The 25,516-nt window shown below is 54.5% G+C and overlaps 1 protein-coding gene and 1 pseudogene across 1 annotated transcript; one reads left to right on the forward strand and one right to left on the reverse strand.

Moving 5' to 3' along the window:
• On the forward strand, positions 1 to 25,516 carry Ppp5c (protein phosphatase 5 catalytic subunit). The gene is made up of 13 exons (XM_020171099.2): positions 1 to 206; positions 5,718 to 5,959; positions 13,725 to 13,872; positions 16,641 to 16,762; positions 19,967 to 20,032; positions 20,337 to 20,435; positions 21,490 to 21,595; positions 23,092 to 23,234; positions 23,329 to 23,416; positions 24,092 to 24,132; positions 24,224 to 24,402; positions 24,810 to 24,891; positions 25,002 to 25,516. The coding sequence occupies exons 1-13, from the start codon at positions 86 to 88 to the stop codon at positions 25,062 to 25,064; spliced, it is 1,500 nt and encodes a 499-aa protein (XP_020026688.1). The 5' UTR covers positions 1 to 85; the 3' UTR covers positions 25,065 to 25,516.
• LOC141418372 (small nucleolar RNA SNORA51) lies at positions 20,742 to 20,858 on the reverse strand (annotated as a pseudogene).

The following is a 25,516-nucleotide window of genomic DNA, read 5'->3' on the forward strand; positions in this document are numbered from 1 at the left end:
CGGCGGCGGTCACTCGGCGCTCCTTCGCGACGGTTCGGCCGGGTGCCGCTGCCGGCCGTTGCCAGGGTGGGGGTCGCTTTGCGGCATGGCGATGGCGGAGGGCGAGCGGACTGAGTGTGCTGAGCCCCCCCGGGACGAGCCTCCGGCTGATAGCGCTTTAAAGAGGGCAGAAGAGCTCAAGACACAGGCCAACGACTACTTTAAAGGTGCGTCCGGCCCGGATGGGGAAAGGGAAGAGTGGACAGCGACCCAGGCCAAAGGGGTGCCAGGCCCGCGCGGCACCATGGCAACGCGGAGCAGCAGTCTGGGCGCGGGGCAGGCACTACCAAGTGACCGGGCGCGGGGAGGCCCAGGACGCTCGCCACCGAGGGGCGACCTAGGGGGCTTCCGAGGGGAGGGACAATACTTTAGAACTGGTGTTCTGAGCGGGAGCTACTAAGTGGGGAGACTGAGGTGGGCGCTACCAAGAGTAGGGCGGGAGAGGGACCGGAATGTGGGCGCTACCAAATGTGAAGCCTGGATAGAGGTGTTACCTGGTGGTGGGACCTGAAGAGGGCGCTACCAAGCAGTGACATGTGGCTGGGGAGTGATGGCGCTACCAAGTGGGGAGACCTGGGGTGGGCACCACCCAGTGGAAAAAAGAATGGGTGGGGGAGGACGTAAAAGATTTGGGGTGACCCGATGAAAGGACATGTAGTGGGTTCTTGGCAGTAGATAGAGGTGGGGAACTGTACGAATAGCATGGCTTAAAATCTTGGGTAAGAGTGAGATGGGGGGCAGGTGCACGTGTTCATTCGTTAATTTCACGAATGTTTACTGAGCACCTGTGATGTGTCAAGGATTGTGCTTGGCTTTGGGGATATAGCTAGGAGACAGACGCGTGTGGCTTGCAGTTTAACAACAGAATCACACGGAATAAACACGCAAATAAAATTCTTTCATTGTGACCAGTGCTTTGAAAGAAAACCAGCAACTAGGAGGTAGCTTTAGATAGGGTGGTCAGGGAGCGCCTTACGGAGAAAGAGGCATTTTAAGTGAAACTCAGAGAGGGAGAATTGAGGAGTGTTCCATGTGGATGGAGCAGCATGTGCAAAGGCCCTGGGGTGGGGAATGGGAGGAGGCTCATGTGGCTGGGGCTTTAAAGAGTTAGGTGGAGACTGATGCAAGATAAGGTGAGGATAGGGGCCCTGAATGATTATTTAGGATCTCATAAGTTATTGCAAAGACTAGCTTAGACTAGCTTATACTCATTTGTCCAAGAAGAGACGTTGACCCTAGGTAGATGGACCAGTCTGAGCTGGAGAAAAATTTGGGTGTGATCAGCCTGTGGTTGGAAAGTGTCCTGAGAATTGATGAGGTCACTTAAGGATGGGGTCTAGAGCAGATGTATCTGGGAACCCTGAGGATGTCTCAGGTTTAGAATGGGAGAGGGGGTTGCTTTGGAGGAGCAGTCACTGAGGTCGAGGAGAGGAGAGGCTGGACAGAGAGTGCTTCTGGCAGGAAAGACCCGCACCCAGGTCAGATGCTGCTGAGGTGGCCTGAGCCTAGAGTCTTGGGTCTGGCCGCACAGACCTTGGTGGTGGTGCTGACAAGAGCAGGTGCTGGGGAATGTGGAGTGGTCGCCAGCTCCAGTGGACAGAGCAGGCTGTGAGTGAACAGAGGTGAGGAAGGGGAGACAGCGGAATGTTTGGGTTCTGAAGTGGGGGGGTCAAAGGGTCTGCTTTTCCAAGCATGGATCAGCAGAGACACAGATGGAATTTGCGGCAGGGGGGAGATTTGCACCAGCAGAGCTCTGGAGAAGGTGGGGGCAGAGTGGAAGAATCTGGATCCCCAGTGGAGAGTGAGCAGAAACAGATGCAGAGTGGGGGGAGTTTGAACTGGTGGGAGCAATTGGAGGAAAGGAGGACTGGGGAGAGAGAGAGATGAAGCCAGAGGCAGAGTCTTGGAAGCTGGGTGAGGGGTGTGACTGGCATGCTGTCATGGAAGGTTTTAAGAGAGGGGCACAGGGTACAACTGGTGTTGGAAACAGATTCCCCGGCTTCTGGCACCATGCAGACTGGATGCAAAGGCAAGACCTGGAGACCAGAAGGATTCTAGAGGGTGAACAGGCAAGAGGTGCCAGAGCCTCCAACCAGGCTGGAGGGGTGGACACTGACTCCAGGTGTTTCAGAGAGGAAGTGAGGATGGCTGCCTGGAGACGGGGAGGGCACTGTAGGCCAAATGAACTGGGTGGCAAAGGCCCAAAGGTGAGTGGGGCTATGGTGAGATGGCAAGGAGCGGGTTGTGCGGGGCTGTGAGGAGGGACCCAGGCTTTCAGCTGAGGCTCAAACTGTGCTTTGGAAAGACCCCTCAACAGGAGCAAGACAAGGATAGGGCAGAAACCTGGCCGGGGAGAGGCAGGCTGCAGGGGTAGAAGCGAAGAAGCGGGTGCAAGAACTACTCCAGAGGGCGACTGGGCAGAGGAGGATACTGTAGGGCCTTGGGGCTGGAGGTGGCCAGGTGGGGTAGAAGACATGACCATCCCTCCACTGGGGCTCCAGTGGAGCAGCAAGAATCAGAGCTGCTGAGGAGCTGGTGGGCATTCTGGGATAGAGCCTTCGGGGTGATCCTTGACCACCTCCACGCCCCCACAACCTGGGATCCAAGCTCTCAGCGGGGGACTGGGCTGGCAGCCAGAGGGGCCTGATTGAGCTAGCATGGAGGAGGGCACCCCTCTTGGTCCTGGCTTCTTGCTGTCAGGCAGGCAGTGACAGGCACAGAGCCCCAGGCTCTGGGGCTGTGGGAATAATAATAAAAAGAAAAAAGGAATAATTACAGCTCATTTTAATTGAGCCCCTGTGGTAGCCAGGTGCACCACTGGGCCTAATGTGCCCCGGGCGCTGGGAAGTAGGTAGGAGCGGCCCTGTTTGCTTTATAGAGGAAGCAAGGCTCAGAGAAGTGAAACCGCTTGCTCAAGGTCAGAGTGTGAGCAGGCCCGGATATCCCCTTCCTCCACACGTGCTCAGCTCTCAGTCACAGTCACCCTGCCCCCTGCAGGGAGAAGAACTCCTGATTCATATGCCCCCTTTCCCACTCCAACCATGGCAGGTTCCTCTGTGAGGGCAGACCCTCTGAGTGGCTCCGCTCTCTTCCCCTTCTCCTGGGCCTTGTGCCCCTTCAATAAATTGGGAAGAGGTTTGCTTAACTCATGATTTAGACCCCAGGCCACCTGGATTCTAATCCCGTTCCTTCCTCTGTGGCCCTCAGGGAAGGACTTAACCTCACCGTGAGTCCGTTTCCTCATCTTGGAATTGGGCCTTCTGGAGAGTGCCTTGCGCTGACCTGTGTGAGGCACGAAGAACGGAGTGTGTTGGTGTGGGCAGCAGGGTTCAGGCCCCTCCCATTTCCCCATCTCTCCTCCCTCCATGTGGTCATTTGTGGGCTGCTGTCACTGTGTATGCACAAGTTCACAGACCTCCCAACCTCCCAGTGAGGCCGAGCCAGTGGGGCAACAATCCTGGGGTTGAGACAGGCAAACTAGGTGTCCTAGGACGGGGGAGGCTGTTGCCTGCCATCTACAGAGCCAGGTGTCAGGCAGGCCCCATGTCCTTTGCCACTGGATGAAGTAACACCTTACCGGCCGGTGTGCTGGCAACCACCCCTGGAGCCTGGCCAGGAGGCTGAGGGAGTGTTTGAAGGTGCAGGCATTCCAGGGAGGGTTGGTCTGAGTGGGGCTATTCCTTGCTTGTTTCTCGGAAGTTCTGCTTCCTGCCTGCCTGGGGTTCACAGACCCGAAAGGTGCCGCCATCACCTGACAGTGGCTGCCTAGGTAGTGGAATTGGGATCAGAGTCTTGAGCTGAGGCAGTCCAGAAGGGGCACCTTACCCAGACTAGAGGTGAAGGGCTTTCCAAAGGAGGGATATTTGAGCCATTTGAAAGATTGCAAGAAAGGATTGGGATAGTGTTCTGACCACGTCCCTAGGACCTGGCTTCTCCCTTCTCTACTTTCAGTCTCTAACCCTCCCTCCCGTCCTCCCTCCCTCCCTTCTTTCTTTCCTTCCTCCCTCCCTCCCTCCTTTCCTTCTTTCTTTCCTTCCTTCCTTCCTTCCCCCCGACTCATAGAGCCTCGAGCACTCTTCTGCTCCCTTCATCTGGCTCACACTCAGTCTCCAGGTGTCAGCTCCAGTGCCTCCACTGGGCTGCCCAAGCCCAAAGCACTGCCTAGGGCTAGATCTTCCTCCTCCACTGGCCTGTGAACTTTGGAGGGCAGGGCTGGGACTACTGGGTCTCCTGACAGGACAGGAGCTCAAGGAAGTAAGACAGTTGCCCACATTCACAGGGGCTTGGGAGGTTGGGGGGCAGGGGAAATGAATGATTGGCCATCAAAGAACAAGGGAGGAAGAGCTGTGAAGAAGTGCTCTACAGAATAGTAAAGCCGGGTCATGGCAGGGACTTGGATTGGAGTTTCAGGTGGGTAGTAGCAGAGGGCTCTGAAACTCAAGTCCAGAAGGGCTAGGTAAGTTGCCCAAGGATACCCAGCCCGTAAGAAGCAAAGCTGGGAACTGGCCCCAGGCCACCTGACCTGCCCTGTGTCTGAGGCTTCCCTGTGCCAGGCTCCCACCTAGAGCACCCCAGGCACGGGGTGGTGAGAGTGGGAGCATTTCCCTCTTTGCCTGACTCAGAATCCCCCCTCACCACCTGTTAGGTGATACAGGCTTCGCTGTCTAAGCCTCAGTCCCTCTCGTGTGGAGAATGGGCTAACGCAGCTGCCCTCGGGTTGTGAGGGTTCCATGAAGGGACTTACGCTGAAGTCCTGCATGGCCCCAGAACATGGGCCCCTGTTCGGGCAGGCCTCTGAGGCCTCGGCTCTCCTCTGTGGAATGAATGGGCACACGGGAGGGGACAGGCCTGGCACTGCAGGTACAGACTGAGCATTTGACCTTGAACATGTCCTCTGCTGTTTCTGTCAGGTGAGCACCAGATGGTACTGTGGACACATGCAGATTCCACAGGCCAGGCACATGTCAAATAAAATCTGACCTTTTGCCCTTGGCTAGATGTCACACCCTCACTCATACTTAGAACATCTGTATCCAGACTGTGTTGCTGCCATGGCCTGGGGAATCTGTCCCATCAGCTCCCTGCCTCATCTCCTGCCCTCTCCCCACTCATTCTGCTCAGTCACTCTGGATTCCCCCAGTGCCCAGACCCAAGGCTTGCCTCAGCTCAGGCCTCACCTGCTGCACCTGTGTCAGGAGTGCGCCTCATTGGGTCTGTGCAGCTCCTCTGGGCCTTCTTGAGCTAAGTTTATTCCTTCCCTTCCCACCATTGTGTCATCCTTTTGGCCTTCTGTTTCCTTGATTTGGGAAGCTGGACAGCCAGGTACGCAGGACCCTCAGCTTGCCTCATTCAAACAACCGTTCTGGCACTCACTAGCACGCATCTCCTCCTGTCCACAGGGGGTTCAGAGAGACCCTCCTGGAAGTAGTGACCACGTTGGGCTTTGGGTGGGTGAGTGCTTGCAGTTGACTTGGGTCCTGGAGATAGTGACCTGAGGGGACAAGGCCTGAGCTAGGGTGGTATGATTGGGACAAGGGGCAGGCTGAAGGGACATGTCTGAGCTCCACTGTGAGCCTCAGTTTCCCCATCTGTTAACAAGGATGCAGGGCCACAGCCTGACCCAGGGCATGTTCTTGCTGGATGGCAGCAGAAGCCTCATCCCGCCTCCTCTTCCACAGCCAAGGACTACGAGAACGCGATCCAGTTCTACAGCCAGGCCATCGAGCTGAACCCCAGCAATGCCATCTACTACGGCAATCGCAGCTTGGCCTACCTGCGCACTGAGTGCTATGGCTACGCTCTGGGTGACGCCACGCGGGCCGTTGAGCTCGACAAGAAGTACATCAAGGGCTACTACCGCCGGGCTGCCAGCAACATGGCACTGGGCAAGTTCCGGGCCGCCCTGCGCGACTACGAGACGGTGAGCCGCCCTCGGGGTATGGGCCAGGTCTTGCACCTAAGCTAGGTGGATGCTTGGAGTGCTCAGGAGTGCTCCTCATTGGGCCTATGCAGCAACTCTGGGCCTTCTTCTTGAGCCTAAGTTTGTTCCTTCCCTTCCCAATGAAGTGGGGAGGGGGGTGCTGTGCCACATCTCCTCACCTCTCCGTCAGCCAGCAAATGTCCATGGAGCCCTAGCCTGTGGCAGACTGCGGGGCCCCATCCCAGAGCTGCCCTCATGCACTGCAACCCCCTGTGCCTTCCTGTCCACACGTAATAGAACCTGTCTCCTGGTTTGCAGGTGCTTAGAACGGTGCTAGCACAGTCCGTGTTCTGTGGTAACGACCATGGTGTATATTGTGGCTCTTAGTGACGGTGTGGTGCAGTGAGTGATGAACCACGCAGACCTGCTGCTGGGGCTTGTCAGCCGGGGGCAGGCACAACCCCATGTCCCCAGACGGGCAAGCAGAGTAATTGCAGGGGGTAATGGAGCAGGGCAACCCGCTGTAGAGGGACAGTGCAGGGACGAGGGAGGGCGCCCTAGCTGGTAGTGTGCCCTGATGGTCATGGTGATGGCAGTAGGGACTGCCAGAGCACACACCTTGGGGCAGGTGTGTTGGTGTTCTGTGCCCTTCACAGAGACTGGCTACTTGAACCATGACAGCAGCGGGGGTGGAGGGAGAGCACTAGGACCCCATCATATTGGTGAGGAGACTGAGGCTCAGGGGTTAAGCCACCTGCAGTGTGGCCCCTGAGGCTCCATCTTTTCTCCCTCAAACACTTAGCTCCTAAGTGTAGGGGTGTTGCTTGCTGGGATGTGCCTGGATGCACAGCAGGGGCTCGCTCACCATGCTGAATGGGTTGGAGTCACACTTCCACTCCCAGCCTTGTGCACACTCTGGCATTTTTGTCTTGTTGGGAGGGGCAGCCAAGAGGGCGGAGGCACCATCTCTGCAGAGCAATTGCAGAGGGCCGAGTCAGACAGCCTGGCCTGGAGTGAACAGTGGACTTGCAACCAGGCTGAGGCTCACACCCAGCCCAAGACCAAGGGACTTGTGTTGGGGTGGAGGCAAAGATGTGGAGGGCCTGGGGTGACCACCACGGTAGTGGGGGAAGGGGCAGCCAGGCAGAGTCTCTACAAGCTTGGGTGCCCAAGCCATACCATGTTGTTCCTTGATGTTCTGATCTGGAAAATGGTAACCAGAGGTGTGGCTACCCAGGCAGCTCTGGGTGAAGTGGTAAAGATCCCTGAGTAATGAGTGGTAAAGGACCAGGTAATAAGTAACCAAGGGCAATGAGGGACAGGGCTCCTGAGGGGCAAAAGAGCCTGGAGGAACCATGGGACTTAAGGACAGGGTCTTGGCACTCTCGGGTTACAGGAGAGTCTTGCCTTAGGTTAAGGAGCTGGGTTCCTTTTGTGGCTCTGCCCGATGCAGGGCCTAACCCTGTGTACTCTCTGAGGCTAGGTAGCTGTACCCTAGGCTTTGTGGATGCTATGGGTGACTGGTGGGAAATCTAAAGCCCTTAGCAGAATTGATGACGCAAAGCCATAACCAGCACCTACGTTGTCAGCACTGGGAAAACCCAGCATGAACCTAAGATTATTGCCCTCCGAGGTCTGGCCCGTGCCAACAAACTATGCACAGGCCTGCAGGTTGTGAGCCCTGCTCCCTCCTAGCACATTCTATCAAGCCCAGGGCAGAAGGACTGGATCCTGTGGCAGTTCCCATCCCAAGATTCTGCCTCATGCTCTCCAGAGGGGGTCTTGTGACAGATGCTGGTGTTCACAGAGGATATGCCCAGGCCCTGTCCTCTTGGCTTAGCAGCTGGCTGTTATAGCAGAACTAAGACCTGGCCTTGGTTGGAGCAGATGAGCCTGTGGCTCTGCCTCTCACAGCCTGGGACCTTGGGTGCAGGCCTCCCTGAATCAGTCCCAGTTTCCTGATCTGAGTGTTCACAGTGGGCTTCATACTGCTGGGAGCACTGTGTGAGTGAGTTCAACCTGCTCTACAGGAAAAGGACAGAAGGCAACAGAGGAGATACCCCTCCTCCTCCAGGTCACCCAGCAGGAAGTGGCAGAGCTAGGATGTGAACCTGAGCCCATGATGGCAATTGATTGAATGGCTTGAGATCAGCATTTTTTAAAAAAAAAACTTTTACTTATTTATTTTTATTTTCATATTGTTGTACTGAGGGTACGTCGTGACATTAACAAAAGCTCTTGCAATGTATCATAGTTGAATTCACCCTTCTACCATCCTCCTTTATCCCCTCTCCCCATTCTTAGAATACTTTGAACATGTCTCATTTTTCCATCTTCATACATGAGTACAGAATATTTCCACCATATTCACTTTCCTACACCCTTTCCTTATGTTCTCCCCCCACCACTGGTGCCAACCCCCAGACAGGACCTGTTTTGCCTTCCTGTCTTCCGTTTTTGAAAGAACATTCTTATTTAAGATAGCTGTAGAGGAGTTTCATTGTGACGTTTTCATTCATACCGTATTGTAGCTCAGCTGTATATATGTGTTATAACTCACCCCTCCATTTTCCTTTCTGCCTTAGTCCCCTTGTTAGGTTGATTTCAATGGGTTTCATTCTACAGTCATTCTTGTTCAGAAAACAGCTCAACCATAAAGCTTTTATTTGCTTATATATTTTTGACGGTACTGGTGTTTGAACTGAGGCCTTGCACTTGCAAGGCAACTGCTCTGCCACTTAAGTCAGGTCTACAGTCAAGATCAACTTTTGTCTTCCTCACATAATGAAGAAAAAGCAGTTGATTTGAGGAAGTGTATATAATGTTTTATTTAAAAAAACAAAAAAAAGTTTGCCAGTGGCTCACCTATAATCCTGGCTACTCAGGAGGCAGAGATCAGGAGGATTGCGGTTCAAAGCCAGCTCCAGCAAATAGTTTGTGGAACCCTATCTTGAAAAAATCCTTCACAAAAAGGGACTGGTGGAGTGGCTCAAGGTGTAGGCACTGAATTCAAACCACAGTACTGTGAAAGTTTTTAAAAACACCATAGTTTACTAACGGGAATATTGCACATATCAGCTGTGATGTCAGATAGTGCTTGCTTCTTACTGTGGGCCAGGGTCAGAAGGTCTGAAGGTCACCAGTGCAGGGCTTGGAGGCACAGGCTCAGTGGTCAGGATGCCCAGGAGACTGCAGCTCAGATTAGATACAAGCTGTGTGACTCCAAGTGCCTTGGTTCTGGGCCTCAGTGTCTTCTGTAAAGGCGGGAGAATTTGGGGCCTGCCTGGCAGTCCTGTTGTGATGATCGAGTGAGTCTGGTATTTTTGGAGGGGAGCCTGCTTTCCAGGTGTATTAACCATCTCTTCAAGGTATCTGGGCATGCTCAGTGTGACGGGAGGGCCTGTTGGCCCTGCCTGTGGCCCACAGGAAGGGCTGCATGCAAGCACCAAGGCATTTCGAGGGCCTGGGGAACTTTCTGCTCCCCATTTAGGGCCAATGCATCCTTTTCCACAGGCCCCTCTTTTCCCTTCCAGAGGGACCATCCTCTTCTTAGGTTGGGGACCAATTGTGTACTTTCCTATCTGTGCTGGGAACACAGGTGGTTATACAGGCCCAAGCCACACCTGGGGGACTTGTCCTTTACTCCCCACCCTGTCTGGGGTCTTCTAGGTTCTGTTTTAGTTTGTGACACAGCCTGGCTTTGGGCTTCTGAGAACATAGGCCCACACAGTCCGTAGAAATGCACTTGCCATTCATAGTTGTATGCGTACCTGGACACGTGGTATGGCAGTGTGGAGGGACCGAGACTGTCAGGGCTGGTACTGAGTCCAGCAGTCTCCACAGGCTGGGCACAGTGGGGACCTTCATGCTCTCATACGTTTAGTCTTCACAGCGCTCTGCACAGTGGGGGCCTCCGCTGTTCTTGAGTTACAGGTGAGGAAACCAGCTCAGGCGAGGCTCGGGATGCTGTCTGTGTGCTGCTGGCGCATTTCCACACACAGGGCTTGGTCCTAGCTCAGGACCTCCCTTGCTGTTCTGTTTATGGCATAGGCGTGCTGGGTACGCCTGCTAGATTAGTTCACCAGAGGCTGACTTGCGCCTCTGTGTGGTGCCTTCAGTGGGTATAGCCCCACTCTGGGCTGCGTCTCACCATCTGCCCTCCCAGATAAACCTTAATGCCCTCCTTTACACCTTTTTATGTGGGTCCACTCACTGGGGGACCTGGCTCTTCTTGCTACTGTGTAATGTCTTAACATTAGTTCCAGACCCAGGCAGTTCAGAAAAACACAGTTGTGATAAATGCGAGCACCTCGTTTGATGGAGTGACTGAGAGGTGTTGATGGCTTTCATTTTAATTGCCCTGTGTGGTGTGACTGGAAGGCTTGCTGAAGTGGACATGCGGGCGGTTGTGGTGCCGTCCTGGGCCTGCTGGAGGCGTCATATAACAGAGCGTGCCCTCCCCACACCGGTCCCAAAGGCTTCTGAGCCACACGGCCAGGTGTAGTCACAGCAATGACCCAACTTTCCACTTTTGGTACCAGTTTTTTTTGTGGGGGGTGGGGTGGGGGGTTGGTACCTGGGAGAATACCTTAAAGGAGGAGAGATTATCTTGGCTTGTGATTTGAGAGGTTTCAGTCTAAGTCAGCTGGCTCCATTGTTCCTGGGCCTGTAATGAGGCAGAACAGCATGACGGAAGGGTGATGGAGCAAAGCTGCTGGCCTCATGGCTGGGAAAGAGGGAGGGAGGGAAGGAGAGAGAAAAACCACTCACTCTCAAAGTTTGCACCACCTTCCAATACCACCATCAGCTGACAACCAACCTTTAGACATGGCCTTGGGGGACATATCAGATTCCAACCATAGCGCTGCATAAATTCTACGGTCAGGTCAGGACACGGATGCAACCTAGGTAGCGCTTTCTATTGTTGTTTGGGGAGGGGAAGTTGTTTGTTTTGTTTTTCAGGTGAGGACTCATGTGGCTCAGGCTGGTCCCAGACTCCTGGGTTCAGGAGATCCACCATGCCCAGTTTCAGATTCCACTTTTTAAAGAAATGTTTAGTGCTAAGTTCGGGCCCAGCAGGTCTCTTCTCAGGTCCTGAAGGGCCCACCAGCCCCTTCTAGCCTGCAATAAATGACATTCCCCAGTAGTAGAAGCCTGGCAGGGCCATTCCCTATCCCAGGCAGACTTAGAGAGTCAGCCAACAGCAGGTTTTGGAATTGAGAGCTTGCTTGGTGCTTGGGCTCAGCGGTGGGCCTGGCAGTAAGTTCTCGTGCCAGTCAACCCAGCTACGCTGCAGGATCATTGTCCGGGGCTGGTCCTGGCAGAAAGCAAAATCCGGTCCAAAAAATAACTACCGTACAAAGGGCTGGTGGCATGGTTCAAGTGGTAGAGCGCCTTCCTAGTAAGCCTGAGACCTGAGTTCAAACCCCATTTCCACCAAAAAAAAAAAAAATTCACGCCAAATCTCCATGCCAGTACCATCCCCACTTTCTAGAAGCTGAAGGAGGCTTGAGAGATGGGGCCACCTCCCTTGGAACGCCTAAATCCAGACCCAGGAGGCCTGGCCCCAGAGCCTGCCTAAGTGACCACTGTTGCTCGCTGCCTCCCTGGGGTGAGCAAGGTGGAAGCAGTGGGAGCTGATAATCTTGCCTCTGGCAGGATGGGGAGAGGCAGAAGGCACCACCCTGCACACATGCATGATGGAAGTCCAGAACCTGGGCTTTGGCATGGGCTGATCCAGGAGAGGATGAATCCTGGGTTCTCAGCTTGGTGATTTTACCACTCAGGCCTCAGTTTCTTCTTCTGTCCATTGGGGGCTGTGCTGACTACCACCTGGAGCTGCATGGAAAATAAAATGAGCAAGCGAGCGATTTGATCACAGCAGTATCAGCGCTCGGAAACCTGGAGTGTGTTCTGCTGTTGTTGCTGGCTTTTATGCTTCTGCCCCTCCTTCCCTGCATTGTCACAGCCTGTCTCCATCTCCACCTCAGCCCACAAACAGCCTGAGGACAGGGACTGGCTCAGAGGAAGTGCTTGCTGCTCATTCTTCATTTGGGGACACAGGCACTGCTGAGCCTCAGCCCTGCCCTCCCAGAGCTGCCTTCCCATTGGTGGACATAGCTGGCCCAAGCCTGGGGGCAGGAAGGCTGAGACCTGGAGGTGTCAGGGCAGGGAGCAGGGGTCAGCGTAAACAAAGACCTGGAGCTGGGCTGGTGGAATGGCTCAAGCAGTAAGGGTACCTGCCTAGTAAGTCTGAGGCCTTGAGTTCAAACCCCAGTGCCTCCAAAAAAAAAAAAAAGACCTGGAGCTGAGGGAGAGCTGGCACGTGGGGACTTGCATGTGGTGCTGGTCAGACGGAAGGGGAGTTGGCGGGGCCTCTGGGACACACCCTGTGGGGATGGGACATTATCCCAGAGAGTGGACTTGTGGCATCTTGGGAGAGACAGGCACTTCAGGGGCCATCTGGTGCTGACAGCCTTACTGGCCTCATCCCACGTCCACACCCCAGGTGTGCCACCTGGCATGTGTCCCAGTGTAGGCCTGTCCAGACAGGGAGGAGACCAGCGCCTGCGGCCACTCCACTTTTTCCTTCCCTCTGGGTCCACACGCCTATGGATAGACCTGTAGGGAGAAGTAATGCCTTTGCTCAGGCTTCTGACTCACTGTTGGGCCAGCCTGGCATTCCCCTGTCTGTGCCCTGGCACAGGAGCTGGGGGCCACTGTTGGGTGGGCAGGTCAGGCAGGGTGCAGATAGTTACAGTAGTGGTAGAGGTAGCCAAAGTGCAGCTCAGAGGGGAAGTCTGTGCCCAAGGCCACATGGCGAGTGCAGAGCCAGGATCTGGGCCGGCTGCATGTGCTTCTGAGCTCAGAGGGTCAGGGTTTACAGGATACAGGTTAGAGGAAGGGGGAGGGGAGGAGACAGGCACCTTAGACTATAAACTTACTGTATCCCAAAGCCTGGCACAGTGCTTACTGTTTGATCTCACTTCGTTGACACTGCAGCCACAGTGCAAAAGGGGCCAGGAAGTGGAGAGGAAGCTGACATGGCATTCCCCTGGCCAGGCTCTCTACACACATAAGTGCTCCTTGTTTCACTGTCACAGCACCTTCCCAGGTGACCTGTTGTCCTCCAGAGAGGACACTGACTCAGAGGGATTTGAGCTAGAGGGCCCATATCCTTCCATCTCCTCAGTAAAACAACAGATCCTGTTCTCCCAAGACGCCTGAGCCAAAGTGAGCTGCTACCTGTCGAGTCCCTGCTATGTGCCAGGCCCGAATCCTGACTCATTCCTTCCAGCAGCCCTGGCAGGTGGAATCCCTCATACCCACTGTGTAGACAAGGAAACCAAGGCTCAGGTCATCTAGCAAGCCAGCCTTCAGAAGTGCCTGGGCTGTTGTTCCTCAGAATTCCCACACATGTGGTGACATGCAGTGACGACAGTTCAAGAGCCTTGCAAACGTGCCTCGCTCCCATACCAGCTGCCACCTGGAAGCTGGGGCCAAGCCACATGATCCTCGGATGGGCAGTTTTGTTTCATGTTAACAGGATCAGCCCTAAAGATTCAGTCAGAGCACCTGTGTGGTGGCTGTTACGCTCAGAGTGGGGGTGCAGGAACCGAGGCCCAGGGTACCCCACTGCTGCATAGTGGCCCTGGGTGATCTGACTTGGGGGTCTCCAGAGCCCAGCCTGGGCAGGCCCATGCTGACAGCTCCTCTGCAACAGATGCTGGCCTCCTCCTGAGTGTGATGCCTCCCCTCCTGCCAGGTGGTGAAGGTGAAGCCTCATGACAAGGATGCCAAGATGAAGTACCAGGAATGCAGCAAGATCGTGAAGCAGAAGGCCTTCGAGCGGGCCATCGCAGGCGATGAGCACAGGCGCTCCGTGGTAGACTCGCTGGACATCGAGAGCATGAGTGAGTTGCCTGGCTATCCCCCACCCACCTGCCTGGGGTGGGGACTGCCACTGGGAGAGAGATCAAGGTTTCCATGTGTAGTCAGGAGCAAGGGTCTCCCCCATAGCCGCTGACTGCTAGCCCCTTGACCCTCTTCCCTCTGTCCTCCCACCCTGGCAATTACACGTGGACATTTGGGGCTTTTCCTTCATGGCAGCCTAGCAGTGCCTCTCTGAGTCCATCCCATTCAAATGGGGTAAGGTTTCAGGGGTGCAGAAGGTAGCTGTTTCTACCACCAGCTCATCAGTATGGCTGTGCTTGCCTTTAACTCCAAAGCCCATGAGGCCCTTTGGAGTTCTGGCATGAGTTTAAAAACACAGGTACAATGTTGGACTTCGAGCACTCAGAGTGAGAGTCCTGGTCCTGTGACCACTGCATCCGGTGGGAATGGGAGAGGTGAGGTGGGAAAGAATAAGTAGTGTAATGATTTTATCAGCACGCTCCTCACCTGGCAAGAGCTGCATCCTCCCCACCCTGCTCCCCAGATGCACGAGGAAGACAGGCATGTCTAGGACAGTCTTTTAGTGCTCCTGCATATGGGCACACGCTCCCGAGGACGTGCGAGCCAAGCCTTCCTGTCTCATCTCCCTCTGTCTTAGACACTGCCGTCCGCCGGCGTCTTCCACTTCTCTGACAGACCGCCTCTGAGGAGGGCATCTCTGGGCCCGTGGTTAGATGTTAGGGATTGTGAGGGGCGTTCCTTGGTGTAAAGACACTACCTGTGTTCTGGTTGGTCCAGAACACTCTGGGCATTTGCATCTTCCATCAGGGAGCAAAGCCCAGCTTGGAGACAGTATCAAGTCCTATCAGGATCCATTGTAGCTGTCCCCAGGACCCCAACATCTGTCTGACATGCCAGCTGTTCAGGGCCCTCCCTTCCTGTTGCTGGCTACTCTTGGCATTCTGTGCCTGAGACAGGTCAAAAGCAACATGTCCACACTCAGCCCATCTCAGCATCACCACACTCCCTATGTCCACTCATTCATTTCATGGCCCACGTGACCACCTGAGGCAAGCACGTGATGATTCTGCTTGCTACCTTCTGTACCCAGAAGTTTCTTCTGATGAGCATCAACATGTCCTACTTTAGTGCACCTCTCAGACTCCCATGGGGCTGTGCTGCACACAAGCATCCCTTTAACAGGCAGGGTTTGCATTGTCCTCCTGTCCGAGCACATGTCCAGGCCACTGGCCACTGCCCATGACTTAGGACATACCCAGCTTTCAACACTGTCCAGTTCTCCCGCCGAGCTGACTGGTTCCCCTTCCCCAGTAGAGCCACCTCTGTCTTTCCAGGTAGGCTGTGTCCCTTCACCTAGGTCCTGCCACCCACACGCCAGGCAGCTGTTACGGGGCCCTGTCCGGTGTCACTAGAGCCTGTAGCTCCTCAGTCAGCCCAAGAATAGGCTCCTGCTCCTGAGGCTTCTCCTCACCTTCCCCAGGCAATGCCCGGATAGATGCTCCAGTTCATTCTGGACTCTTCTGCCTGCTGCCATCCATGGGTGTTTCCCATGATGTCAGATTTCCTCAGGTTTCAAGACTGTGTTATGTCCTCAGTCCTGGAGCCAGCTCTAGCTGGTGCCCACAGCAAGGTAGTAAATGTCCTGAGTGGAAATCTCTAGTCTGAAGGCTTTTGTGATGAACCCTAGTCAAGGCTCCACAGAGGGTTGTGGCACAGCTGTCCCCCCTGGCAGTTCTGCAGCCCAGTGACTGCCAGAAGGTGGCTTCATGCTTCTGTTTAGTCCTGCATGGGGGGACGTTTAGCAGTGACAGACAGCATCCATCCCATAATACAAGCAGGTAAAAGGCGTAGCCGCCTCACAGGCGGTGTCTTCAGTTACCCCAACTTTGCTGTACATGTTTGAGCTTTGTTGGTCCTTGAGTTCCTGACTGTCACCTCCACCAGGGTCTCAGAGGTAGAGGAGGTCCCCAGCCCTTTCCGCCCTCCTCTTCCTTTTGTGTGTATGCAGGCAGGCTTCATTCATAGACACAGCAAAGTCTTTGGCCACTGTGCTGGACCCAGTCCGTCTCCCACTCAGATGAGTTGGTGGGAAGGAAGTCAGGTATGTTCTCAGATCTTGAGAACATGGTGGGGAGCTATCATCACCCCAAAAAAGACCACCTTAGGGAACTGGGGCGTGCAAGAGGGCTCATATAGGAAGGGAGAGGAGGTACCAGGGCAGTGGACAGAAGACCACGTACTGGGCAGGGGCTTTGTCACTTAAGGCGTGTGTCCTTTTTTTTTCTGGCCAGAACATCATGGCAGTGGACCCAAGTTCTAGCAGGTGTGGACTTTTCTGGAAGCTAAACTTTTACATGTTCTGTGTCGGCTGATGCCCAGGACTGAAGATAGCATTCTGATGTTATCTGTAGGTCACCAGATGTGCTGGGATCTATAGATCTAAAGGTTGTTTAAGCAGCTGACATCTTAATCATTTAGGTGCAACTTCTCTGTAGAATTTTGAATTTGGGGCAGAGGGTGGAGAAGCCACTCGGCAAAGAACAACTCCCAAGGGAGAGGCCACTGTTGAAACCGGCAATCACGATATTATCACTTCAGAGACTCCAAGGACTTTAGGGGCTGTATGCTAATCCTAGAATCTAAATCCTAAAATCCAGGAGGACCAAAGTATCACGAGCATCTTCATCTGCCCTATCCCTGGGAGCTAAGTCCCCTTCCTGCCCCATCACGGCCAAGGCCACTGACTAGTTCTCTTGTCATACACCAGCCATTGAGGATGAGTACAGCGGGCCCAAGCTTGAGGACGGCAAAGTGACAATCACCTTCATGAAGGAACTCATGAAGTGGTACAAGGAACAGAAGAAACTTCACCGGAAATGCGCTTACCAGGTATGGCACCTGTCAGGTATTGCACACACCTGGGCCCTGGGATGTTGTCATGGCTGGCCTCCCAGAGCAGTGAACAGTGAGGAGAAGGCTGCTTGTGGTAGCTGCCATTTCCTGAGCAGAGACTGTGTGCTGGGGGTTAACACATGCACATGTCAGTGTCACAGCAGTGGGGGAGTGGCAAGCGGTGCTGTTCTCCAGGTGCAGAGACGCAGGGCATCTAGATCGAGGGTTGGGGAGGTAGGATGGGGTAAGTAAGTGGCTTCTTCAGGGAGGTGGCTGCTGGCACTAGTTGTGGCATAAGAGAGGGAGTGCCGGTTGGGTGAGACATTTCCTCTTAGGTGATTTGAGTTGATCTCTGGGGAGGGGGAGTAATAGAAGGCCACAAAGAGACTTAGTTTTGAAGTTACTTCTTAGGCTTTCTAGTTCCCTTTAGCTCTGTCAAAGGAAGTTTAGTTTCAAGTTTACAGCAGTTTAATTTGAAGATCTTAATTAGCTTTGCTTTTGATTCTGTCATCGGGGGCAGCTCACTCCATTCTGTGAAGTAGCTCCAGTTAGCTGAGCAAGAGAGACTGGTTTTCCAGACTGAGCAAGGCTGGGGAAGCAGAGACAGAGACTGAAAACCAGATGGGTTGTTTCGGTTGCTGTCCTTGTAAGGACAGGTGGCAGGAAGATAATTCTTAACTTTCTACAAGGATGAAAGGTGAGCATGAAAGGCGGGGGAAACTGCCTTGTCACATCCTGTGGCAAAGATCCTGAAATTTGACTGTTGTTACCTCTCACTTCTTCTGGCTTCTCAGAACAAATAAATAACTTCGTTTGAGTGTGGGGACCCAGAACTTCAGCAGGAGTGACTCCATTCTGGCTTTTGTCCTGATGTATTGGGGTCTAGTGTAGGAACTTAGTCCCAAATGTGGCTTCCTGTCATCTTTTTTTTGGTGTTGGTGTTTGTTTGGGGAACTCAGGGTTGAACCTAGGGATTTGCCCTAGCTAGACAGGCACCCTACCACTTGAGCCACTCCACCAGCCCTTTTTGAGTTGGTTGTTTTTGAGATAGGGTCTTTCTTTTTGCCCAGGCATTAATTGAGGTTGGCCTTGAACCATCATCCTGCTGATCACCACTTCCCAGGTAGCTGGGATTACAGGCTGGAACACCCCCCCCCCCATGATAACCTGGCGTGCCGTCTTTATTTAGCACTCCCAAGTGCTACGCATTGCCTAGCAGAGCTCTTCCCTCCAAGCGGCACACCTTTCCCGCACCAGGCCGGGAGAGCCAGGGAGCAGGTTGGGGTTCAGGAGCAGTTTCTGTTGGCGTTCATTCAACACCAGCTTTCTGTTTCAGGACGCAGAGGCTCACGCCTGTAATCCTAGCTACTCAGGAGGCAGAGATCAGGAGGATCGCCGTTTGAAGCCAGGCTGGGCAAATAGTTTGAGAGATCCTATCTCGAAAAAAACCATCACAAAAAAAAGGGCTGGTGGAGTGGCTCAAGGTGTAGGCCCTGAGTTCAAACCTCAGTACTGCCACAAAAGAAAAGAATATAATCAGCTTTCCCTTCAGTGAGGCATATGGGGTCTCCGTCCCAGTAGAATTCTAGGGGTGCCCCTCTGGTTTATAGTCACCAGCTTTTTGGGTTGTATGTGTTCTCTCCCTTTTAGCCCTGCTGCCAGATTTTGCACTTGCTAAAGAGTCCTCCCATCTCTAGTCTCACCCCCTACTTTTATGCAGCGAGGGGGAGTCTGTACACCAGGCTCGTAGCACCCAGCCTTCCATGGGGTCCATGGAAGACTTGGCAGCTGAGGACAAATGTGGCTGCGGCTGCAGCCCCCTGGCTTCTCAACTGTATCACGAGTCCACCAGCAAGCAAGGGAGCGGCCCCAACTTCCCCTTGCACTCAACCTTGACAGGTGCCACCCTCCCGTCCCAGTGCAAAGACAGCCATGGCCTCCTCCCTATAAGGAATGGCTGGCTCGTAATTGTCTGCAACTTGACTAACTTAGGCCTCTTAGCCTTCTGACTTGAAAATGGGTTTTGTTTGCTTTTAAAATTCTCATACTCTCACCCTTAGGATGAGCGTAACATTCCTCTGTAAATTCTGCATTCTGACCAGAAGTAGCCACTCCAAGTTGTTTTTTAACACTTTCTTTCCCCCCAAACCTTTTATTTTGGAAATTGTCAATCCTTCAGGGCATGGCTGAAGTGACAGAGCACTTGCCTCAAAAGCACAAGGCCCTGAATTTGAACTCTATTACCATCAAAAAAAAAAAAAAAAAGCCAGATACCAGAGTCTCACGCCCATAATCCTAGCTACTCAGAGAAGCAGAGATTAGGAGGATTGAGGTTCTCAGGCAGCTTCCGGCAAATAGTTTGAGTGACCCTGTTGTAAAAATACCCAAAATAAAACAGGGCTGGAGGAGTGACTTAAGTGGCAGAGCACTTGCCTAGCAATCATGAGGCCCTGAGTTCAAACCCCACTACTGCCAAAAAAAACAAGAAAAAAAAAAAAAAGATCAGTGCAACTAATACCACAGTCTTCACTTAGGTTCAGTAATTGTTAACTGTCTTCGTGTGCATGTGCATGTGTGCTTGTACAGTTTCTTTTCTTTTCTGGAACCATCTGAGAATAAATCACAGCCATCATAACTGGTATCTCCAAAAAACAAGGACACTCCCCTGTGTGACCGTGGTTCAGCGGTCCCAGCTACTGATGTGACAATACTGACTAATGCAAACAGTCCACAGGTCACCCGTGAAGTCTGGAAACACTGGCAAATGCTCACGACATTGTCAAGTTCATCTTCGGCCTGCAGACATTTTCACATCCCCCGTCCCCACCCCGTCCTTTTAAGCTGAGTTTAAAACCCCAGCAGCCAGGGACGCTTGGATACTGCCTATGACCTGCCTTTTTACCTCTTCATTCACAAAGGCTCACACCTGGAGGAGACTTGTGGCAGTGTCCTTAGGTGTGTCCAAGCTGTAGTTTTGTGCATTGTGAATTCATCCCTTTGTTTTCTAAAGCTGATCATCTTAGGAGAAACCAAGGTTCAAGTTTTTCCTCATGAAATGATCCTGATTTCAAATACCACATAGACCACCTCCTGTCCTGGCCAGCACCCAGTGGTCCAGGCTTCCCCAGCAGCATCTCCTGGGCTGTTCACACTCTACTGGCCAGCCCCGCTCAGTCTTCCCTGCCTTGCCCTGCCTTCCAGATTCTGGTACAAGTCAAAGAGGTCCTCTCCAAGCTGAGCACGCTCGTGGAGACCACGTTGAAAGAGGTGCGAGTTGTGTGGGGGCGAGGGAGGGCAGCAGGGCAGGTGGGTGGCCACCTGGCTGGGGTGGAGCCATCAAGCTCAGGAACTTACAAATCCACCTGGCGTGGTTTGCCCTTCCTCATCTTTCCTCCTGCGTGTCCCTCTCCTGGCCCCTTGCTCTCTGTCCACCCTTTTCATTGTTGTGTCCCCATGTGTCTTGCATGGATCTTCTCGGTCTGCCGTGATCTCTCACCCTTCCCTTCCCCTCTGCCCCCTCCCCATGTCTCTCTCTGGGCCCCTCCCTCTCCGGTGGCCTCTTTTCTTCCAGACAGAGAAGATTACGGTGTGCGGGGACACCCACGGCCAGTTCTATGACCTCCTCAACATATTTGAGCTCAACGGTTTGCCCTCAGAGACCAACCCCTATGTATCCTTCTCTGGCAGCTAGCCCTGGTCACCACAGCCTCCACCAGGGAGAGGCCTGGCCGTGTAGGAAGGGAGTGACCAGGGCCAGTCCCCGTGTCCCTCTGGGCCCTGGGTTTTCTTGTCTACAGCAAGGTCACTTACAGTTAGCACACACACTGCTATGCCTGCCATCCCATCCCAGCTCGGCTTCTTGCAGCTGCATGAAGCAGCACTCACTTCCTCTTAGTGCCTCGATTTCCCCATCTGTAACAGGACTGAGAGAAGCAGGCGAGTGGCGCTGAGAGCAAGGCCTGGCCGCTCTCCCGCCCCATGTCTTCTCATTCACAATACAGCCCGGGCACAGTGCCTGGGCTGGGGTAGGTCTACTTCCCTCCTCTTTCTATAGAGTCAGTGTAAGAACAGCCTGTGGGAAGCACTGGAGGCCCAGTAAGTATTTTGGTTTGGTTTGGTTTGGTTTTTTTGGTGGCACTGGGGCTGGAACTCGGATCCTCACATTTGCCAGGCAGGCACTCTACCAGCCCTTTTGTGTGTGTGTGTGGCAGTGAGGGGGAGGGATTGGTTATTTTTTGAGCTAGGGTCTCTCGAACTTTTTACCTAGGCTGACTTCAAACCGTGATCCTCCTCATCTCTGCCTCTGAGCCACCGGTGCCCAGCTCAATAAGTATTTTTGACATTAGGATATTGACTTTATAACTAGCAGTGGAGGAGCCTCCAGGCCAGTAGCCTTGTTGAGTGGGAGGCTTGTGTCCCAGCTCTTATGTGGCTTTTGGCCTGTTTGGGGGAACAGCAAAAGCTGGCTGCCTGCCTACAGCCCCCCCCTCATTGGCGTCCCTGAGACACAGTAGGTGGGGCACTCAGTGCCATCCTGCTGAGCCCAGAGGCCAGTGGCTGGCTGGAGCCCACTGTGAGGAAAGGAACAAAAGCGTATCCCCCGAGCCTCGCTCAATCCTCATTCCTTGGCAGGCGCTGACAGAAGCCTTGGGGGTGAACAGACCTGGAAGGGACAGCCCATTCCGCCTGGCTTCTGCCGTACTGCATTTTCCTTAGCAGAGCAGATATTTAATGGTGACTTCGTGGATCGCGGCTCCTTCTCTGTGGAAGTCATCCTCACCCTCTTCGGCTTCAAGCTCCTGTACCCAGATCACTTTCACCTACTTCGAGGTAGTACTACCTGCGGCATTGTGAGGCCCAGTCAGTGCACTTGCCTTCCCTCTGAGCTTCCATTTCTTTATCGATAAACTTAGCAACTTGCTTAATGAGTTCACCATGATCGTGCCCTTGGCAGCTGGGTAGGTTGTGCCCTGCCCAGCTGGCTCACGCTAGCTGTGTGTGTTCCTGAGATCATGCTCTCCAGTGTGTGGCAGTTGAAGGCCTGGAAAAAGGGGCACATTTTTCTAACTTGCACACAGGCAGGAATGCTCTGTGGTGACCCTTATCAAGCAAAAAGATCAAGCTGAGCCAGCCAGTAAGCACTCAGTTAACAGCAGCTGTTTGCTCTGGGGGCTTTCTTCACACACAGTCTCTCCTGGGGGGGAGGGCACGAGAGAGGGCAGATGGGAATTATATGATTTATATCATCCCAAAAAGAAAAAGAAAACATTTGTTTTTAAAATGACCCGCCCTCCCCCCGCCCCCCCACAACTAGTGAGATGGGATGGGGCATTTCTGGAGCAGAGGTAGTGTAGTCACTGGCAGGGTCAGGCTCTGCAACCCAGCCATGGTCACTGCTCCCCGTTTCCGTCTCCGTGATTATAGTGGGCAGGGTGGCCTTCTAGGCCTCACAAGGCGGTGGCTGTGGTCTCATGTGCTGCTCTTGCAGAAGTCCTGGGTGCATCTCAGAGGGGGTTCCGGCTCTGAGATGCAACCCAGAGTCTGTCATGTGAGAATGGGTATGGGGAGGGAAGAAAGGGCCAGAGGAACCAGCTGGGTTTGGCCAGAGCACCTGCATGGTGTGGATGAGACTACATTGCCAGAGGTGTAGCACTATCCTCTACATAGGCTGGAGGGTCGTGGGGCCGTGAAGTTTGAATTACTTCCTCAGTGGACCTATGCTGTCTAACAGGATAAGGCTGCCAGGACATGTGGGCCCAGAGAACAGGGCCTGCTGCTGACCCCTGGGGACTGATGGGAAGTGCAGCACAGGAGAGGCAGGAGAGTGGGTGAGGAGAGGCTAGACGGGTCTGAGCACTGAAGCAGCCAGCCTGTGCACCTGCCCTGTAGACAACTCTCTAGGCCTCCCAGAGTGAAGAGCTCAGGTTTAGGGGTCATAAGGGTGGGACAGGTGGGCTTTTAGCAGATGCAGGATAACCTGGGGACAGGGTGTGACAGTGCTTGCATGGAGGATGGAACATCATGGGGCCAGGCTATGACAGAAGCTCTGCAAATGGACAGTTGAGTGGAAACCCCCCTGCCACCTCCAGCCTGGAAGACTCTGAGGTGGGAGCCCGAAGTCCACAGGGCCAGGGCAGAGTCCAGGCCTGAGCCTGTGGCCACGTGCCCACACACCTCGTTAGCCTGTTTGCTTCCCCAGGAAATAGACCTCACTGGGTTTCTCTGGAGGGCCAGTGGACTATGTGTGAACTGTCATTGACGTGAGGCCCGCCAGCTGCCTGTGGACAGTCATCCCTAAGGGGTCCCTTCTGTTCCACTGTGGCCAGGCAACCACGAGACAGACAACATGAACCAGATCTACGGTTTTGAGGGTGAAGTGAAGGCCAAGTACACAGCCCAGATGTACGAGCTCTTCAGTGAGGTGTTCGAGTGGCTCCCACTAGCCCAGTGCATCAACGGCAAAGTGCTGGTGAGGCCACGGGGCCCCGCCCATGAGTGCTGGTGCGGGTGTGGTGGGGACTGGGACTGGCCTACCCTCACAGTGTGCTGTCCGCCTTCCGCAGATCATGCACGGGGGCTTGTTCAGTGAAGACGGAGTCACCCTGGATGACATCCGGAAGATCGAGCGGAACCGGCAGCCTCCAGACTCAGGTGAGTGGTGCCAGGCCAGGGGACAGGAGTGGCTTGGACTCCCATCTGAGCTGCAGGCATGGGCCTGGCACTGGCACTGGCACAGTGGGCTTCATGCCCTTGGCAAGGAATAACAAGTCTGAGCCTCAGTTTCCCCACCTGCAGCTTGGGCCATTGGGGCATGCTGGATAGGGACCATCAGTGACCACTCAGCGCTGAGTTGAGCACCTGCTTGGCCCCAGGGTGAGGTGTGAAGGTGCCTGACAAGTCATGGGGACGCACTGTAGAGGATGTGGGTAGTGTGGTGCAGCCTCTGCAGGCTGGGGACATTTGAGCTGACCCCAGGAGGAAGAGCACAGAGGGAGTGACAGCAGGGTGGGTAGGGTCAGGCTTCAGGGCTCAGTGCTGGGTGTGAGGCTCCCTGGTCTTCACTGTGTGGCATGAGAGCCAGTGCAGGCCTGAGCAGGAGGAGGTCTGATGTGGCTGGGTGTTAATGCTCCATCCACTCAGCCAATCTGTGGGTGGCTGGGGCCAGCTCAGTACCATGTGTGCATGTCGCCAGCCTGGCCCTCGCCGGGCTGTGCTGGGGATCTGGCTGGTTGGCAGTGGGAAGTATAATTGCTGGCCCAGAAACTGGCCAGGGAGCCTGCCACAGAGGTAGATAAGCCCCTGACGCTTGCTCTTGCCTTCCTCCAGGTCCCATGTGCGACCTGCTGTGGTCAGATCCACAGCCACAGGTGAGTCCAATGCCCTGGTGTGGGCTGTGGGCAGTGCAGTGGGGTGGAGCTCGTAGTCACCCTGTATCTCCTGTCCCCTGCCTCTCCCCAGAACGGGCGTTCAGTCAGCAAGCGGGGCGTGAGCTGCCAGTTTGGGCCGGACGTCACCAAGGCCTTCCTGGAGGAGAACCAGCTGGATTACATCATCCGCAGCCACGAGGTCAAGGCCGAGGGCTATGAGGTGGCACACGGAGGCCGCTGTGTCACCGTCTTCTCCGCCCCCAATTACTGGTATGTCCTACCCAGGGCCTCTTCCCAGGCCACAGGTTCTAGACTGTCTGTGTGGAGTTAACTTTTCGTTATGGACCATTGAAGTCATGGGAAGGGTACCACGAAGGCCTAAGCACACCCAGCACCAGGCCTCCGCCTTCCATCCACGCCCCAGCCAACACCAAGCCTCTGCTTCCATTCATGCCCTGGATAGTTCTGGAAGGAAGGCCTATTTTCATCTTGGTCCGTGGAAGAAGCCAGTGCCCTCTGTTCCTTCCTCCCCCCACTGCCATCTCTGCCCCTGAGTTTGTCATGATTGTGTCCCTGGCTCTACCTCCTCTCCCTCTTTCCCCTCTGCCCCCTCCTGGTATTAACCTGTCTTAATCCCGGCCCTTACCACACCGGTCCCTCTACTCCTGTCCCTGCAGCGACCAGATGGGGAATAAAGCCTCCTACATCCACCTCCGGGGCTCCGACCTGCGGCCCCAGTTCCACCAGTTCACAGCAGTGGTGAGTTGTCCCTGGCCAGAAGGAAGAGGCTGAGAAGGCTGATGGTTGGGGGCTCCTCATGGGGAGGGGGTTCCCCTGCTGACCCTGACCCTCCCCCTCTGCCTTTTCAGCCTCACCCCAACGTTAAGCCCATGGCCTACGCCAACACGTTGCTGCAGCTGGGGATGATGTGAGGTGCCACGTGGGGCTCACGACCCCAGCGCTGGAGCAGCCCCGCCGCCCCAGGGCAGCATTGGACCCCCTTTACTTTGTAAAGTTTGTATTTATTCCCCTTTAGGTTGCAGAGGGGGTGGGGCAGAGCGGGGCTGGCCAGAAGGGCTGCTACTGGGACACAGGAAGGCAGTAAGGCTGGGGTGGGGCCCAGCTGGCTTTCTGGAGGAAGGCCGGCCTGGGGGCGGGGCCAGGAGGCTTCCCCGCCCCTCGTTTGCATGGCTCCTCCCCCGCTAAAGCAATAGGGCCCTGCCATAGGAAGACCCTAGAAAGAGGGTCATCAGGGAGGCCTGGCCTGCACCCTGCCTCCTCGTAGCCCCAGGGAGGGGCTAGGCTGGGGGGGGGCCCACCCCCTTCCCCAGCTGTTTTATGTCTGTAATTAAATATGTTAAAATAAAATCATTATTGTAAGTCA

This window comes from Castor canadensis, chromosome 16, assembly GCF_047511655.1.
Source record: "Castor canadensis chromosome 16, mCasCan1.hap1v2, whole genome shotgun sequence".
In the NCBI taxonomy this organism is placed as follows: domain Eukaryota; kingdom Metazoa; phylum Chordata; class Mammalia; order Rodentia; family Castoridae; genus Castor; species Castor canadensis.